Below are 17731 nucleotides of genomic sequence, written 5' to 3' on the forward strand. Positions count from 1 at the left end.
TAATGGACCTGTCGCTGTTTCTTTCAGGTGGCTACTATTTGTCCTAACAACAGTCTGGCCGTAACTATGGCAACATAACGCGTCATTCTCCATGGGGAAACAGGTTAGGAATATAATTTTTTTTGACTATTTTGTCCTATTTCGTGTGTCACTCAACGACCTGTGCTGCTGGAAATAGTCTACTCTTTAAATCTTAAACTTAGAAACTTAAAGTTTCTAATGCACACACGCAGACAAGGAAGTAAAGCCCATCCTGACGTCAGAGGTGAAAGGTTTCTTGCAGGGTTGACAGCTGTTGCTAACGTGCTAATTCGTATTAGAAGCTATTGTAAGTGTCATAAGGCTTTAAAATGTCAGACGATCAAGGAGATGAAGTGCCCACCTTGCCTTGTATCTTAGTCACAAGTTGCGATTTCAGCTTTAAGGAAGAAGAGCTCATCAGACGTGAGTGAACAACACTTTAATCTCATAGTCACGTTAGCATTTCGGCTAAATTAGCGCTAGCTGTCAACGAGAAAATCCGCCGTGGTGGCTTCTTATTAAATATCTGCAAGTCTGAAAAACATTACGCCTGTTTATTATTAGGTTAGGAGTATATTAATATATTTATGAAACGCTAGCATAAAGCTAACCTTCTGCAGTGAACGTGAAATTGTTGTCTTTTACGTGTAGCATGCTGACTAATTTATGTAGTACGACAGTCTTTAATAAAGGTTAAGTTAATAAAGGCTTTGCATTTATAAGCATCTTTCTCCGTAAAGTTTGTTTGCGTTAAGCTTTTAAATGGTTTGTGATCGATATGTTGGTGTTATTACCCTTATTTGTCCAGCAGGCAGCAGTGTTAAGCTTCAGTATGACTTGTATGAATGCCAATGCTATTCTGCAATTATATATACTCCTTGGCTAACAGTTTGCATTTGGTCTGTTTCTTTCAGAGATCTTGGGCTTAGAATCAGTACCACAATCTAATAAAATTGAAGACGGGGTTGCTTGGTATCCATGGACAATCAACAACAAGTACTACACGGCAAACGTCAGCCTATGTGTTGTTCCAAATACATTTACCATGAATGCAGAGGTTGCCCGGGCTATGCAAGCCTTCATTGTATACTTCAACAGCAAAACTGTAAGTCTGTAAATACTGATCATTTTGTATTGACCCTATAATGCACGCCCCTCCATTTATCTATCTCTCTATTTCAGAAAGATGGTCTAAGTAATGTCAATCCCTGGTTAGCAGTAGTGGAGGAACTGGCTCCAGAAGTGCTCATCCTAGTGTGTGACCATGTGTGTGACAGTGGTGAGTGACTTGTGACATGCACACTGTTGCGTATGGTACTTCCTTTTTTTGTTATAATATCTGATCTAAAGGATGCAGAGTATTTATTACCTTAGGCTAGATATTTAAAGCGTAAACCTCCTCTGTGTGATGACAGGTTTATGGGTGAGGTTTGAGGCACATGACGGATTAATGATATACGGTTTGGGGTAGAATTTATACATTACTTTCCTGAGCTTGCTGTGAATTTACTTTTGCAGGTATTAGCAGACAAGAGGCCCAGCAATGGTGTCTGTCTCATGCATTTGAATTAGTGGAGCTCAATCCTCAAGATGTACCTGATGAGGACGGTAAGAGAAAAGACATCATGTTTTAATCACAATAATAGATTAGTTCACATTTATAGTCTTTTAACTACATTGTAGGCCTATTTCTTTCTCCACCCACAGATGACTTTCCAGAGTCCACTGGAGTAAAAAGAATAGTGCAAGCTCTCAACGCTAATGTGTGGTCCAGTGTCGAGATGAAAGATGGTGAGATTTGATGCCCTATTTTGTAATGCACAAAGCTTTTCAGCAAAATTAACATTGACTTTGAATATAATATATTGTCAGAACACAGTCAGGGATTTGGTCTAATGAGCAGTCTGGTGGCCTCTCGTCACAACAACCCACGGTCGAGTCAAGAGACCCAGGTTAACCTGTCTATTTAAAATAAAAGTCTGTATATTTGTATAATTAAGTGAATGTAATAGAGAGGATATTTTATTATAATTTCTATAAAATACAATGTCTTTCTTGTTTTTAGTCCTCTCCGTCCAACAGCACAGATGAAAGCAGTGAGGGCCAGAGAGCAGAAAATAACCAGAGTAATGCATTAGAGATTGCAGTTGGTAAGTGCCTTTGAAGACGGTTGTCTGTGTTTGCAATATATTTCATTTATTGGGGTTAACAAATTATTTACATGACATTTAAAGTAAAACCAGTAGTGGTCAGTAGTGAAAGCTTCAGTTTTTTGGATTCCAATTGAAAGGTAGCAGGCCAACTTCTCTGAAGTGTGAACTGAAATGTATTGCTGAATTTTTGCAAAGATCCCATGATTGACATAGACATCCAGGAACTGGCCAATCTTACAGTCGGAGATGCAGATGTTGAGAATTTTGAACGGCTCTTTACAAAATTAAAAGAGATGAAAGGTAACAATACACTTTGTTCTATACTATGCTCAATGTGGTACAAAATTTAACATAAAATCCTTATTTTTTAGACAAAGCCTCTTCTTTACCACATGAGCAGAGAAAAGTACACGCAGAGAAGGTAATGCATACAGAACAACCTTAAAATTCCTCATGTGGGAAGGGGACAAGCCCCTCCCACGTATAGAGGTTGCCATGCCCCTGTATTATATCTTGTCAACGCTTATATTTGTAATTCCTCAATACTGACACATGATTTATTCTCCAACAGGTTGCTAAAGCATTCTGGATGGCGATTGGTGGAGACCAAGATGAGATTGATGGCTTGTCATCAGGAGAGGAAAGTTAAGGCCAAAGTATTAACCAGCTTCCACTAGTAATACTCAGCCCGCCTCTTGAACACGCAGTCATTCCAATCTCAACCCCGCCCTGCCCCACCCAAGAATCCAGGATCTGGAATGCGCAAGGATGCCTGAAATAACAGCAGTTACTAAGATTTCAACGTCCAACACGACAATTAGGTTCTGCAGGGTGATTATGGGCATTTGACTTTTAAACTGTAAAATCTCAGAGGAATAAAAGCGGGTTGCAGTGGGCAAGATTGTAGTCACACCCCCCTCTCTCGTGGTCTTGTATGGGGATAAAGCATATTCTGTCAAGAGTGTTGCGATTAGCTGTAAATAAGAGAGATTAGTTAATAGTTGATTGTTTGAAAACAAATCAGGATGTAAATCTCAATTAAGGACTGTGCTTGAGCATGTCATTAGATCATGTCAATTAAAAAAACTGTCTGTTGAAATTCGCTTGTCATGTTTTGATCTTCTAGGCCAACCTCTCTTCGCAGTTTTAGGACAAATTCACTTGTTTTGTATGTATGAAAGGCAATATAGCACAAATGAACTCTGTGTTAAAAAGCTTTAACAAAGATCTTGTTTCAAACTCATTTTATTATTAAATCTTCTATAACAAAGGTAATACAACAGCTGATGCAGGGGAATCAGAGTATACAGAAAAAACTGATGATATTTCAGGGCTAACAGCACCAGTTAAAGAATAGTAATGTACTGAAACTAAGAGGGGTCATTTCACCAAATCAAGAGTGCTTGACAAAAACATGACACTTTAATATCAAGTTTCCAAGAAAAGTAGATACATCCAAATAACCGCAACCGTTCACCTTGTGCTTTGAGCCTGTTGAGTTATAGAGGAGGTGTCAGCAAAGTCCACAGTCAGCATAAAATATAAAGCAACATAAGGTCAGCCAGTGGGGATAAAACATTACATGAATTGTTCCATAAAAGATGCATTTGATCAGGTTCCAATACAACCTATTTTTAAAAGCAATCAGAGAGCTTTGATATTTCCATGAGCAATGTACTCCTTCCAGAGTCTAGTAACTGTTTATCTGCTAAGAATTAATCTTCAAACCATGCAATGAATCAATAGTTAATCTGAAATCCAGCCATGGAAAACAATGTTCAAAGCCAATACAAAACTAAGCCATTTGGCTCGGAACAGAAGAAAATCCAGCTATTACATATTAAGTGTCCTTTGTATAACAGCACAAGCATTCCAAGAGCTGCCAGCAGTACTTGCCCCCGCTTTCACAAAAAAACATCTTGTAAAATACAATAGTGTCAATTTTGTCCTAACCCTGCTCAAAGTAACTGATAGTAAAATAGTGTAGTACATAGAAATATGAAATGTTTGTTGTTGCGTGAGCTCTGTGGACTGGTGGTCCTGAGTTTAAAACATCACTTTAATTTGACAAGCATCAACTTTAAGACAAAAATTGATATATATCTGGTAAACAATGTGAGAGTATCTTGGCTGAGCAATCCTGAAGAGAACAAAATATAATTCACTCTGTTTGACCAGTATTCAGTTTTGTTCTACGTGTGTTCATTGTGCATTTTTACTTTATATAACTGGTGCTGTGTCTCTTATGACAGTGATGGACACCTGCTGATGCAACCCCACAATCGTATATCAATACTCTTTATACAAGTGCAGTAAAAATATACTTGACAATTTCCTTTCAGTTTATGCAAAAATACTCCATACGAAATTGTCTGATTTGCCTTAGTGAGCAAAACTCAAACATCTTTAAATTAAGAAATACAATGGCACTATCGACTTTTACGTTCGTCACTGATAAAATTCCAATCCTAATGTTTTGTTTACTTCATCATCAAGTGCTTTTTATCATCATGCCTGTGCTACCCTAAACTAGGTACCAGTTTTAAAAATACACCTTAGTCCCCGCTAGATGTTTACAAACCTGGTCAAATGTGCAAGCGAGACCGACACAGGTCGCAGACACGATGTACTGACCAATTCAGTGCTGTGCAACAGGAAGCACAACCACACAAACAGCTAGACAAGGCATCTTAAACAAGCAGCTAGCTTACTGCTAGCCACCAGGCTAACGTGAGTTCATACAAGGGCCCTTCACTGAAGGTCATGGAAACAGAGCACTCTTTAAAAGGCTTATCTGGTTGTGCATCAAGAAATGTGTACTAGGCCCCCATGAGGATGACTATGATTATGAGCAATCATATTACGAGCCTTACTTACACCTTCAGATCAAGCCGGGTATTTCACTGAATGCGTGATAATTTGTTGATCAAAACAAAAATTGATAACATCACAGTTTCAAAAACACGTAATATTTAAATTCACAATGAAGCGATTGCCTCATCACTGTGGAAATATAATTTATGATCCATGAGTGTCATTAAAAGTGCATAAACTAAGATCCGTCAAATACGAGCGACAATCTAGAAAGTCCTGCAGGTGTTCATCATCCTGTCCTTGGTTTTGCTCAGTTTGTTTACTGTGCTGCTTTTGGTGTACAGCAGCACACAGAGTGAGTCTGGGTGTCATCAATGGCTATGGGTTAGTTGAGGGTTCGTCCTATGACACGCTGGAACACCGGAGGTTTGGAGAACCCATCTGAGTGAGCACCCTGTCCAGCCACTGCAGGGGGCCGTTGAGATGCAACTCTATCCAGCAGGGGGTGCTGGTCACTGTTTGCCGCCTGCAGGAAAGAGAATCTGGGTCAGTAATGTGCTTCTGTGCTGCATTTTCAGCAAACTGTAGCCAGGCCAGGAATAGCTTTTATATAATCAAGGGTACACATTAGATTTTTGTTTGGGGTTGCCACAGAAAAGTGAATAAATACTGTTTGGCCTGTTTATTTTGTTACCCAGCATTTACATGTATAGAACCTCTTTTTTTGCAAGTGATTCAGGTATGAGTGACATCAGAGGAGCATTAATCTCTATGCAGTGAGGGGTCCTACATGAGCAACAATGTTTTAGGGGTTTTATTTTTTTCACACTTTAATGCAAAACGAAAGCCTGTTTCATTCTTCCAATCTCTGTACACCTATTTTGGCACATTTCCTCGCCAAGAATTCCCACCTATCTACCACATTCCTCCTATGATGTTTCATGCAGACTCAAAATAAGATCTTGCTATTTTTAATTGTTTGTTGTAAACCTTAGCGCTTTAAAAATAAAGTGCAGGCCCTCCAGCAAATCTGGTTCCATTAACAGTTTCCGGTGCCATGCACAGAACTGCTTAGGCACAGTGAGTTACATCTACTCATCTACCACCAGAATGTACTAAAACCACAACCCTCTCCTGTTTAAACTGTGGGAAGGCCTCGTATTTACAGCACTATGGGAGATATGCTTTTGTCTGACTTAGAGAGAATAGAGAGACTGCAGACCGGAATTATTACACATTTGATAACAGGTTAAAATTACGACTTGATAACAGGTCAAAGCAAACTAATTATACAGCATGAAAGTAATTTAGTGCATTGAATCCCATGTAGCTCATATAATTATGATCCCTTATAATACTAACAAAGTATATATCGTAACAGTCTGAGGGGAGGGGACAAATATAAGTCAATATTACTGTCCAAAACTGTTTGTATGGATAAGTACAAATATAAAATTTGAATACAGAGCAGAGCAGAAAAGGAGAGTTTGGCCTTCTTATGTTCAGTATATGTGCTGCAAGACGTGTCTTCGCTCACCTGTACTCCGCCCCCCAACCTTTGACGAAACTCATGCGGATGGTGCACATGCGGGTGAGCTGGTATACCGCTTCAAACCCCTGATTCACTGATTGAGTCAACAGGGCGGCAAACTCCTGATTATTGAAAATCTTCAGATTACAGCCTGAGAGAAAATGAGAGGCCCACACATATATGCTTGAGTGGTTCTATAGACCTTAATGAGGAAGTCTAGAACATGCACGAGTGACTCACAGGATGTATATACACAAGCAGCCAATCAAAACGTTCAGATGAAATGACTCACCGGGAGGAATCTTACACACTGTGGCCGGGTGCCAGCCGTAACGCTGGCTACAGTTTGGACTCTGGACGAAAATAGCACTGTCGCTCAGACACTCTGCAAACACTTCGCCTCCGATGTAATATAAGCGCACACCTCGGCCTGGGGAACGTGGGGGTCGAGGTTTAGGAACACATAACTAGCATTCATGTTTTCATTTGTACATTCAGTAGTTTTCTATAAATGTACCGATGTGTCTGCGCGTGAGCTCCACAGCTGCGTTGCGGTTCACGTTGGACAACAGGCCCAGGCAAAATCGCTCTGCGTTAGAGGGGTCCGTAAAGCCGTCTACCGTCAGAGACGGTTGAGAGGCGTGAAAGGTCTCGCCCACACGCTGGTTCAGCTCGTAGTAGGAGATGGAACACCAGAACGCAGATTCACAGTATGTCACCGGTTCCAGGTCTGACACATATGCACAAGAGCACAGAGAGAGGAAGCAGACAGACAAGAAAAACAAGTACAGAACAAAGATAAAGAGACAAGAAAATAAACACTAATGAATGCAGAACAGGAAAATCACATTGGACTTCAGACTTTGGTGTAAAATCTCTGAGTAGCGATCACATTGATTCTGACAGAATGTAGCCCTCTCTGGCCCTTTGAAATCAGCAGGCTGCCTGTGTTATTTGTTATTTCTTCTGCATGCTCCCTGGAGTCTCTCTGCAGAGTTAGAAAAACCCAGCGACAGGATATTATTATTATTATTACATTAGCCTGAGCTGGCCGAGAACACAGAGAGGACAAAAAACAAAGGCTTCTTTTATATGAGGTTTCCCCTGACACAGGCTCCTTAACTATTATAAACACACAAAGTGTCACATCTTAAAAGTGATAGTTCACCCAAAAATACAAATTCTGGCATTATTTATTCATCCTCAGGTCATTCAAAAAAATTTCCACAGAACACAAAAGAAGATATTTTGAAATTATTCTCAGTGGTCTTGAGTTTATACAAAGGAAGTCAATGGTGCCCAAATTTGTAGCATCAAGTTTTTTTTAGTAGAGATGCTAAGTTGTGCATATCTTGCACTATGTACATAAATCCAACAGTTGTATAGCTATACATCCAAAGTAAAAATCCAATTATTTGGGAAAATATGTAAACAATTGTTGTAGTCTACTGTTTCGCAACCATGCAATCCCATCCGATGCCCTTAGCAACTGTCTGTAATAAGGACAGTATGGGATGCTGGTGGCATTACTCATCTGCTTTACCAACAGTGACTCGCACTAGTGTTTTCTCATTGGTTCAGGGAGGCTGACTTCCATTCTCACTAAACACAGAAAACAGGGTCAGACAGGCAGGTCCGTGTTTTGGAGATAACATGCCAGAGATAATCCAGCAAGGCCTCACAGCAGGGTGGAGAGCCCCTACATGATGTACTTATGAACCTATAAGACGATGTGTTATTACTCTATCAACCATCTGATGGAGAGGATGCATGTGTGATCTTACCCAAGTTGTTGTTTGTGGGCGAGACAGGGTTGGGTGAAAGGCTCGGGGAACCTGAGAAATACAAATATGAATATGTGATATATCCAAAATCAGTTGATGTCTGATATCAGTCTTTTGACTAAAAAGAAAGATCAGATCTGTCACCTGTGTCCATACTGTGGTTCATGCGATGGTCACTGGTTTCCCCATCCTCGCTCAGATACCCTGGAGGAGGTGTCTCTGAAACAGAAATCAGACATTTACTAGCAAGAAAAGGCTTGAAAGGCAAATTAAAGGTTTTTATGGGGCAAATAGAATAGTGCATCCCATTTTCACAGCAATGGGCCATAATTTGCTACTTGCTAGTAAGTGGAGTTAGTATTAGGGTGAAGGTCATTTTCATTCTGGGATAGCATTTTTCATTAGACAAAAATCAACATTAGACATCAATACTTTCTGTTTTTTTGTAGTTCATTATACATTTACAAAAAATATATACAATTGTATGCAAACACAGACACTCAAAGGAAGCACACGTGACTTTATGAATTTCAAAACGTTTCCTGTGGTGAGAAAGTCTACCCAGAAAAACTATTTGTATATTTTGCATAAATCATGTTAAACCTCTATGATGTTACCAGCGAAGAATTAGATCTATCCTCGTCTTAGCCTAATTGTTTTTGCCAACTTTATTGAAAGAACATTCTTGACAAAACAGCTTATACAAACTGAGACTCCACTAAGCCCAGCAGCTGTGTGCCTGTGATCCAGCATGTGTGTGTTAGAGTGAGTAATGTCTACACTATTGTGTAGTCCTGAGGGAAAGTTAATGTGTGATTTTCAGAGAGAAAACAGAAAACATGTTTGTACCCGGTATATAGTTGCTCGGAGGCTCAATGTCGGCAGGGAATATGGTGTTCTCAGGAATGGAGTAATCATCCAGAGGAGGGAATTCTGTGGGGATGTCAGTGTGCCGAGGAACCAGGACTGGAGGCAGAACTAAACACAAATCCCTAATAAACCACTAATATCCATACTCAAATTTGATTGTGAAACTGTGAAAGTACTTCAGAATAGTCCTGCCGGTCTCACCTGGTGTCTCCACGCGCTGGTAGTGGTAAGGGTTTACACACACTTCGTCCTTCTTCATGTGGAAGGCAAACTCACACAGGTCTATGGCACGCAGCTCATGGTGGGACTGCAGGTCAGGCCATCGCCACAGTCGGCAGTAGATCACATGAGGGAGGCCTTTTCTATGAGATACCTGCAGACGGCCATCCAGAGACCTGCACAGAGAGTTCATGAGGAAATGGAACAACAATTCTAGTTGTTTCTAATACTTGTGCCTGAATGCAACAACATGAAAGCATAATAAATATTGCCCTGATAAGATCTATAAAAGGCCTGTGCTGGGTCAATCCCACGGGTCAACGTTTGGCAAGTTTGCCTGGCCCGGTCAGCCCTTGTTAGAAGTCGTAACTAATCTTGTTGCACAAAGGATCTTTCTCAACTGACAGCCGTTCAGACAAGGTAAGATAAATGTAAATTGTTACAAAAAGGCTTCTTCACATATAATAGTAATCCTTTGCTGAATTCTTTATTTTCACAGAGGCCAAGATATTAAAAAAGTACAAGAACCACATGTAGAGCGGAGTGAAACTGGTCTTATTTTTTTACACACTGAGGGTAGAAGAGCCTGCCGATGGCTGAGGTCAGAGAAACCTGCGGTGACGCATGAATCATTCTCATGCTATTGTGGCGTGATATGAAAGGCATGTTTATCGCATTAATGCATTTTCGCCCCAGTTCCGGATTATCTTAATTCTTTAAAAGGCTCAGGCACAGAGGACTGACAGAAGAGGAGGAGAGAGAGCATGTGAGTTTAGAATAGATGAAATATCTGGCAGGAGTGGAGGAAAGACAGCGTGGCAGAGCAGACTAAAACCAGAATATGAACTCTTCCATGTTTACCTATTCATTCAACTATGTGACAATTGTGTGAATGCCAGTATTCTGCACCCTAAACTATATGTGATTTATTCACTAGACAGAAGAAATATAAGCCCAGAAATGATGCTGCACATCGTCACTTAAATAATATGATTGTAAATGTAACTTTAACCCAATCCAGTACCTCAGAGATTACGTATTTTTGCAGGCTAACCCGAAAGCGCCTCGCTGGTTCCCTCGACTGAAAGACTAATCATTTTTCCCATAGACTTTTGGAAGATCGCAAAAAATAAGCTCTGTGATTAACAAAGGTTTATGATGTTTACACGTTTTATCTATTAAGATAATCTTTACAAATTAACACAACATTTGTTACTTTAGAAGCCGAAATACAATTGGTAAAAAGCTAACATGATGCTATAAACAGACTACACTTAAGGTCGCACGATATCAACTCTTTCAAACTTTATTAAAAATGTGTTCCCTGGCAAATAATTACGCCATGAATTTATCCGCATCTATGTTTTAAGAGATTTGTGCCAATGCCCTTTTATTAAATAATTGCACATTTAAATTATACCATTAGCCTATTATTATATACAATCTGCATGAGACTTTTTAGTTAAAAAAACAACCTGTAAACCATTATTGCATACCTGAATGAGTCAAAATTGTTAATGAATTAGAAATACATGACACGGGCATAAAGTCTCTAGAGTTTGTATTCCCATACTGCAATACAAGTTATTTATACTTATAAATCTGAAAACAATTCGCGAACTTTTAGAGTGCCACTCTAATATTAAAATTTTGTTATTCAGCAAATATGAATTATTATTTAATTCTCCTATTTATTAAATATACCAAAGGAACAAGTCACCATTTGGCATAGGCACTGACAAAACACAAAGAGCTCTTGACCCGCCCCCAACCCGAGTTTGCAACCTGACCAAGAAAAGCCGGAGCGATCTATTGTCTGAGTCAGTCCAAACAGACAAAGCAAAGTACTGATTCTCCCACAGCCCCTGCCACAGACAGATCTGCTCAAGTTCTTTCCCTTCTGTTCGAGTCAAAACGACCTCCAGACTGACCTGACGGTCACACAGAACAGAACCCGTTCACCCTTCAGTGACAGTCAATGCCAAGAGCATCTGTCTATCCTCCACTGCCACACACACAGGCTGTCATTTTAATTGAATAACAGAGTGAATAAAAACCTGCGGAGAAATTAAAACCAGAGGTCAACGTTTTCAATGAAATTGGTATTCAAAAGAAAGTAATCAGAGAGAGTTAAGATCATGGACAGTGTGCAGCTGGCGTGCCAGTAACCTCATAACTTCCTGTGTGCGCAATGTTGCAACATATCTCACACATTCCACATGTGTGAAGTCACATTGAATCCATCAGTGATCGGTTTCTAATCCCAATTTATTTATATTTTATAACACAAAATTGAAAACGCTGTCATTGATCCTATTAATTTTAGCCACACACTAATTCAATATATTTACTTGTTGTTTATATATTCTGAGGTACTTTCTATTATTCTCATATCACTTATAATATCATATTCATTTTACACCTGACACACTCAATGAGGCAACTTAAGATAACTGATATTAAAACACAATTTCAGTTCTAAGCATGGCTTTGGTTTCATTTACATTAGACGCTTTCACAATAAGTATGCTCTTTGTTTAAAAAGGCAAGCGCGAGCGGAGCAGGAAGTAGCATGACCTCAAAAACCCAGAGCAGCTTGTGAGCAGGTGACGGTTTCCTGCTCTTGTTTGTTGCATACATGTGCCGTCCTCTAAACCCTGTAACCCCGCTGGCCACTAATGCACAGAGCATTTCATCCAGAAGGCCAAAGAGCAAACCGTGACATTCAGGGCCAGATTGGGACTCATTTTCAGCCCTGGAGTTTCATGCCTTAGACCGGCCCACTTTAGTTTACGACTGACTATATTAAAATAATGATAATTAAAACCTAAGTCTGCAATAGCGCACTGTTCTCTACAGCCTTGAATTCATTGTCATTCAGTGAAAATACAGTAGCCTAAGTTTCACTTCACAGTGAAGATTTATTAGAACAGTAAATAGCCGGACAGTATCAGAATCTATTTTCTTTAAGAATTAGTGTTCATAAATATCCAAACATTGAAATGAGGAAAAAAATATAAATTACAAAAGATTAAAATAAAATGTATTGCACTGTCTAATGACACTATAATTTATTTTAATGAAACGTCTGCTTTACAACTTCAAATATTTTTTACAAATTTGAGAACATTAGTTAAATAATAAAACTATTGGACTGTTATCTGACTTTTTTTCACAATGATTGTTTCATCTCTTTTTCCTCTGCATAAGTGTAGCTTCAAGGAAACATGGACAACCCTAAAACATTAATTAACGCCTGAGCAGAGTACTGGTCTCTGGAACTTTATCTATCCCGGATTCATTGTGTAGCTGGTCCCACTCGCCCCGCTCTGCGCGAGCTTCGAACCGACGTCGGTCCGAATGGGGGACCGGCGCTCTAACAATGAGCTAGCTTTGTTTTGCACGGCCGCTAGCATCTTGCCGTCTCGTCGTCTTCATTTGTTTTGAGAAAAAATGTGGTCGGCTTAGAACATTTGGCCGCATTTCAACCGTGCCATGACAATACCGGCCCTCGCGGCCAAGAAAACTGACCGGCCCACCGGGAATTCTCCCGGTGCTCCCGATTAGCCAATTCGGGGCTGATATTGGCCCTCGCGGCCAAAAAAACTGACCGGCCCACCGGTAATTCATCGGTGCTCCCGATTAGCCAATCCGGGGCTGGTGACATTACATATTGTATGCCAAAGTGTCTCGGAGTCTGAAATCTCAACGCTAACCTCTCACAATTAACCACAAACCAAACAACAACCCACACCTTCCTCAAGCTCTCGCAATCTTGACTTCTGAATAAGCATGTCACATACTCTAATGAATACATGCACTACTACAAGCGTTTAAAGTCTGTCTGGCAAAGTAAGATCCACACCCATGATAGTTTACACATCGAAGGGTCGCTTTTCAATATCCATGTGATGTTTTAAAGAACATGTGACAGAAAGAGTTGACACAGTGGTTGAGGTTTGCTCGCTAGGGTGGTAAAGCGATAGATGCAGCAGAGAAGCAAGCACATATTTACTTCCTGTAAAAGCTCTCTTAAAAGGGAGCGGGTGGATGTGTATAAAATCTAGAAAGAAAGAATTTAACATCAAAATGGGTGAACAGATTCAGCAGCACAGCACAATATCACATATACAAAATCATAGAAACTAAAGACACAAGACACTAAAGATGAAGGGTGTAATGTTAATTCATAAAGAATATGATGTAAATGCAGGTTGGCAAGGGAAGAGGTTTGTAGTTATGCAAATCTCAAGGGCGAATATACTGGGCTGGTGAGAACAGGAGAGTCCCTGACCATTGAGGGGCAGGAGCAAGCTGAGCAATGTTGTCCAAAACTGCTGTATTTCTTTGAAAACATAACCGTGTGACAACAGTGGAGAGGTGAAGTGTGTGGTGAAGTGTAGTCTCCCAAAAGCTGAGCTTGATGTCGGAGGAGATAATCCACACATCAGCTTTCAGAAATTGGGATGGAACATACCAGTCATGCGAGATGCCATGAAACTGGATGCCAGTACCGAGTGATCAACTGTAAATGTAGATGCATAAGAGACCAAGAACACGGCCCTGCGGGACACCAGCAGTTAACATGCAGTGAAATGATTAAACCATTCCAGCTGACTTGACATAATCTTTGATCTGTATATACTATTTATAGAAAAAAACTGATTACCCAGCCAAATCTAAACTTTTCATAAAGTTCTCCTCTTGCAGTTACACAGATGGTAAGGTATGCTTTTACATGCTTAAGTATGTAACCCCGGGCTCAAATGCCACTTAATGATATCACCTCTATTTATTAACACTATGTGAGTCACCAGGGGATTCCCACAGAGATTTATCCATGTGATTTGCACCCATTTTCTAGTCTAAACAATCTCGTCTGCCCTCTGAGTAATCGCACACTCAAACAAACAAACCACCTGTGTAGACATTGTGTAGGCCTATTCTTTATGTAAAGTTTTTTGACATTACTAGTCGTTTTAATGAAATTCAGCAGCTGTTTTTGATGGTAAACGAAAGTAGTAACGAAAAAAAAGTACTGTAGTTAAGTACACTTTTTGAGTATCTGTTTAACTTTATTGAGCATTATTTTTTCTTAGTATTTGTGACTTTAACTTCACTACATTTGAAAGACAAATATCATACTTCATTTATAAAAACATTTATAAAAGTAGAAAGTCATTTCTTTGACATAATTTTTCTGGCTTGCGTTCTGCCAGGACCTTTCACTGTTGCCAAGCATTTACATTTTTCTAAGCTCACAGGGTTCCGGCTAGCTTTGAATGGATATTTGGGATCATCCCCGCTAAACTACTGTAAATGTTGGTGCTACTACACAGCTGAAAGCGCTCTAAAAGAACAATGAAAGATGAAAAAGGCACAAGTTTACATTTACATTTATTCATTTGGCAGACGCTTTTATCCAAAGCGACTTACAAGTAATTTTTTATACAGTGGCACATTACTGCAGAGCAATCAGGGGTAAGGTGCCTTGCTCAAGGGCCCTTCAGTCATGACCTGCTGGCACTGAGATTAGAACCAGCAACCTTCTGATCACAAGCCCAACTCTCTAACCACTAGGCCACAGCTGACATGTTAAAGTGTGGTGTAATCATCTGTGGGTTCGATCATGAAAAGGATCGGCATAACCGCTAAATGGGAAATAAACATCACATACACCTTGAGCTACATGACAGAGAAAATGGAAAGTTTTCATTCGGAATTTCATGAGATCGCATAACCAGAATTAAAGAAGTGTATACTTCTTATATAGTTTATAGTGGTTGGCAATTGTATTATATACTGTGGATGGATACCTGTTGTCTACTTGTATGTGATGGATTCTATTGGTGGGATGGTAAATCCTATTGGAATAAAATCCCAAACACGCTACAAAGAGGAACTAAATATAAAGGTATAATGACAATAAAACAATGCACCACTGACATAAAGGAAATTTACTTTTGATACTAGAGTACTTTTAAAAGCACGTACTTCTGTACTTTCACTTATGTAAGAATCTGTCTTATCCACTTTTACTTGTAGTGGAGAAATATTTGACCAGTAGAATCTATACTTTAACTCAAGTAAGGAAGTTGTGTACTTCGTCCGTCTCTTCACACCTAGAATGATGACTATAACGATACAAACTAATCTATATAAGTGTCCACAGTCATAACATTGTTTATCCCAACCCAAACGTGTGTATTGCAGAGTCCTGAACATGTAAATGGACTTCCAAAGAAAATGTCCCTCTGTATCACTATTGCTATATTTGTTATGGAGCTGGCCGGACCTGCTATTGCGTAAAATCAAAAATGATTTCTAAATGCATCCTTTGAGTTATCGTTCTTGGTGTGAATAAGCCTTTAAAGGTAAAGTGTGTTATGTCCATGATACTTGCTCCCACCATTACAGATTTTAGAAAAAGAAAATACATAAACCGATAAAAGAAAAATACTACAAAAACATCAAATCATATTCTGAGTCACCAGGATGATAATGAGATGATGACCATGTTTTTTATTTAGCAGTCTCAATACAAATGTTGGATCTAAATTATGAATCTGCTCTCCAAAAGTATGTAGTATTTCATTTTAAAGTGTTTGCCCATATTACAGTACACAGTAGCTTTGTGTTTTCATTCAAGGTCACTAATTCTCTAAATCCCTTAATCAAATGTTCTGTCCAGGGCAGATCCCAACAACTGGCCATTCAACTACAGCTGGGGTTATGATATAACAAGCTTTACTCATCATGACCACCAGCTAGAGACCTGGGGCAATTACTGACAAACTCAACAACATATGTACCACGCGAAAATATTTACAAAACTTTCAAATTCAAATCTACGGAACTGACAAGCTGCAAAGGCATGTGATAAACAGTTTAACATCACTGACGAAATTACCGAATGTCATTATCTATACTAAAAATACACCTTCATTAAGGGTGTTGACGGGATCTGTGAACAGTGTGTGTGCAGCTCTCTTCTGTGAAAACAGCTTGAGCCTGCCCCACATACAAAACTATTATATAACAACTTGATGGCACATAGTGTTTTTATTCTATTTGTACAAGCTCCAATATTGAACCGTATAGCAACATTTCTGTCAAAACGAGACTAGAAGGAGCGACTATTTATGACTGCAGTCACCAATTTCGGCTAGTAAGCTAACATGATAGCTGAAAATAGCAAAAACACCAAAGACTGTGTTTTCTTTTCTATTTGCACTGTTGTAAACAAGGCGACCCTGAAAACAGCAGCTCAGTAAAATCTGTAGCGTTAGATTACTAACTTTAGCGAGCTAACGTTAAATCAACTAATCTAACAACTATGATATTCCTCCAGTTTGATACATTTCAGATTGCTTACCGAGCGATAAAACGACAGCACTGTCTGACCAATCTCCACTTCAATAACAACTTCGCCAAATGTGAGAAGTTGGTGTCAACGTTAAATTATAAACTATCCGCTGTCTTTTGCTAGTTAGCAGAGCTAGCCGTATACGAAATCGAGCTAACGTTAACTATCTAGACATTGTTTCGGCCATAGTATGTTAACGTTAAGTTAGTTGCATTCAGGAAGTTCGCAATGCGCCAATAATACCGACAATGCTTTCTGGTTAGGCAGCTGTCTGTGTTTTGAAGCGAAGATGTGTACCTCGGTATAGTGATGCACTTCGTGTTGATACTCGGGGTGGTAATGGCCTTCTCCAGCTCGTCCAGCTGTCCAGTCTTCTTCAACTTCTTCACCAAACTCTTCACTGCCTTCTCGCACCATTTCTCCTCTTGTCCGTTTTGCTCGCCCCTCTTCCAGCCCAACAGTCTCTTCACGACAGGAGGCGTGAAAGGTAATATGGACATCTTTAATAATCAACAATACGTCTAAATAATTTCTCCGCTGTTTGTGAACAAACCCGATGCTGTGGTGGAACGAGGACCATGTGCTTTAAAAAGGCAAAAAGGTTTTATTCCCATTACAGTCACATTGGCGGATGATGAGAGCGGGGAAGCCACGCAGGTCTGAATGTGAACGGCAGGCACACAGCTGAAAACCCGGCGAGACACTGCTCTGTGTGGACCCGCCCCTCCTCCTACTCCTTCCCCATAGTTTACACTGGCAATAAAAGTACTCATATCTAAAATCAAGTGTTTAATTTACATACTATTTTCTTTATTTAGTATTAATAATAATGATTGAATATAGCTCAATTTGTACATTATACAGTTATCTTTTAGAGAAGAAACTTTGTTAGCATGCAATGTAAAGTGTTCCTCAGAAATTGACTGAAAGCAACTTTTCGTTTCCATTTATTTTTTGTTTGTTTATTTTTGTT

The 17731-nt window shown here is 39.5% G+C and overlaps 2 protein-coding genes across 3 annotated transcripts; one reads left to right on the forward strand and one right to left on the reverse strand.

Annotated features, from left to right (window-relative positions):
• Nucleotides 1-101: 101 nt before the first annotated feature.
• On the forward strand, nt 102-3503 carry aagab (alpha and gamma adaptin binding protein). 2 transcript variants are annotated; one of them, XM_079465820.1, is made up of 10 exons: nt 102-444; nt 936-1126; nt 1204-1300; nt 1540-1629; nt 1729-1812; nt 1894-1973; nt 2087-2171; nt 2370-2474; nt 2546-2595; nt 2746-3394. In XM_079465820.1, the coding sequence occupies exons 1-10, from the start codon at nt 351-353 to the stop codon at nt 2821-2823; spliced, it is 954 nt and encodes a 317-aa protein (XP_079321946.1). In that variant the 5' UTR covers nt 102-350; the 3' UTR covers nt 2824-3394. The 2 variants fall into 2 exon arrangements, with proteins under 2 accessions (XP_079321946.1, XP_079321947.1); XM_079465821.1 differs by having other exon boundaries at nt 262-444; nt 1208-1300; nt 2746-3503.
• Nucleotides 3410-17512, reverse strand: smad3b (SMAD family member 3b). Its single transcript, XM_079465819.1, has 9 exons — nt 17056-17512; nt 9375-9568; nt 9153-9281; nt 8448-8522; nt 8304-8354; nt 7037-7249; nt 6812-6949; nt 6526-6670; nt 3410-5514 (listed from the first exon to the last, which is right to left on the reverse strand). Exons 1-9 carry the CDS (start codon nt 17256-17258, stop codon nt 5391-5393), a joined length of 1272 nt encoding a protein of 423 aa, XP_079321945.1. The 5' UTR covers nt 17259-17512; the 3' UTR covers nt 3410-5390.
• Nucleotides 17513-17731: the final 219 nt, after the last annotated feature.

Source organism: Barbatula barbatula, assembly GCF_947034865.1.
Source record: "Barbatula barbatula genome assembly, chromosome: 10".
NCBI lineage: Eukaryota > Metazoa > Chordata > Actinopteri > Cypriniformes > Nemacheilidae > Barbatula > Barbatula barbatula.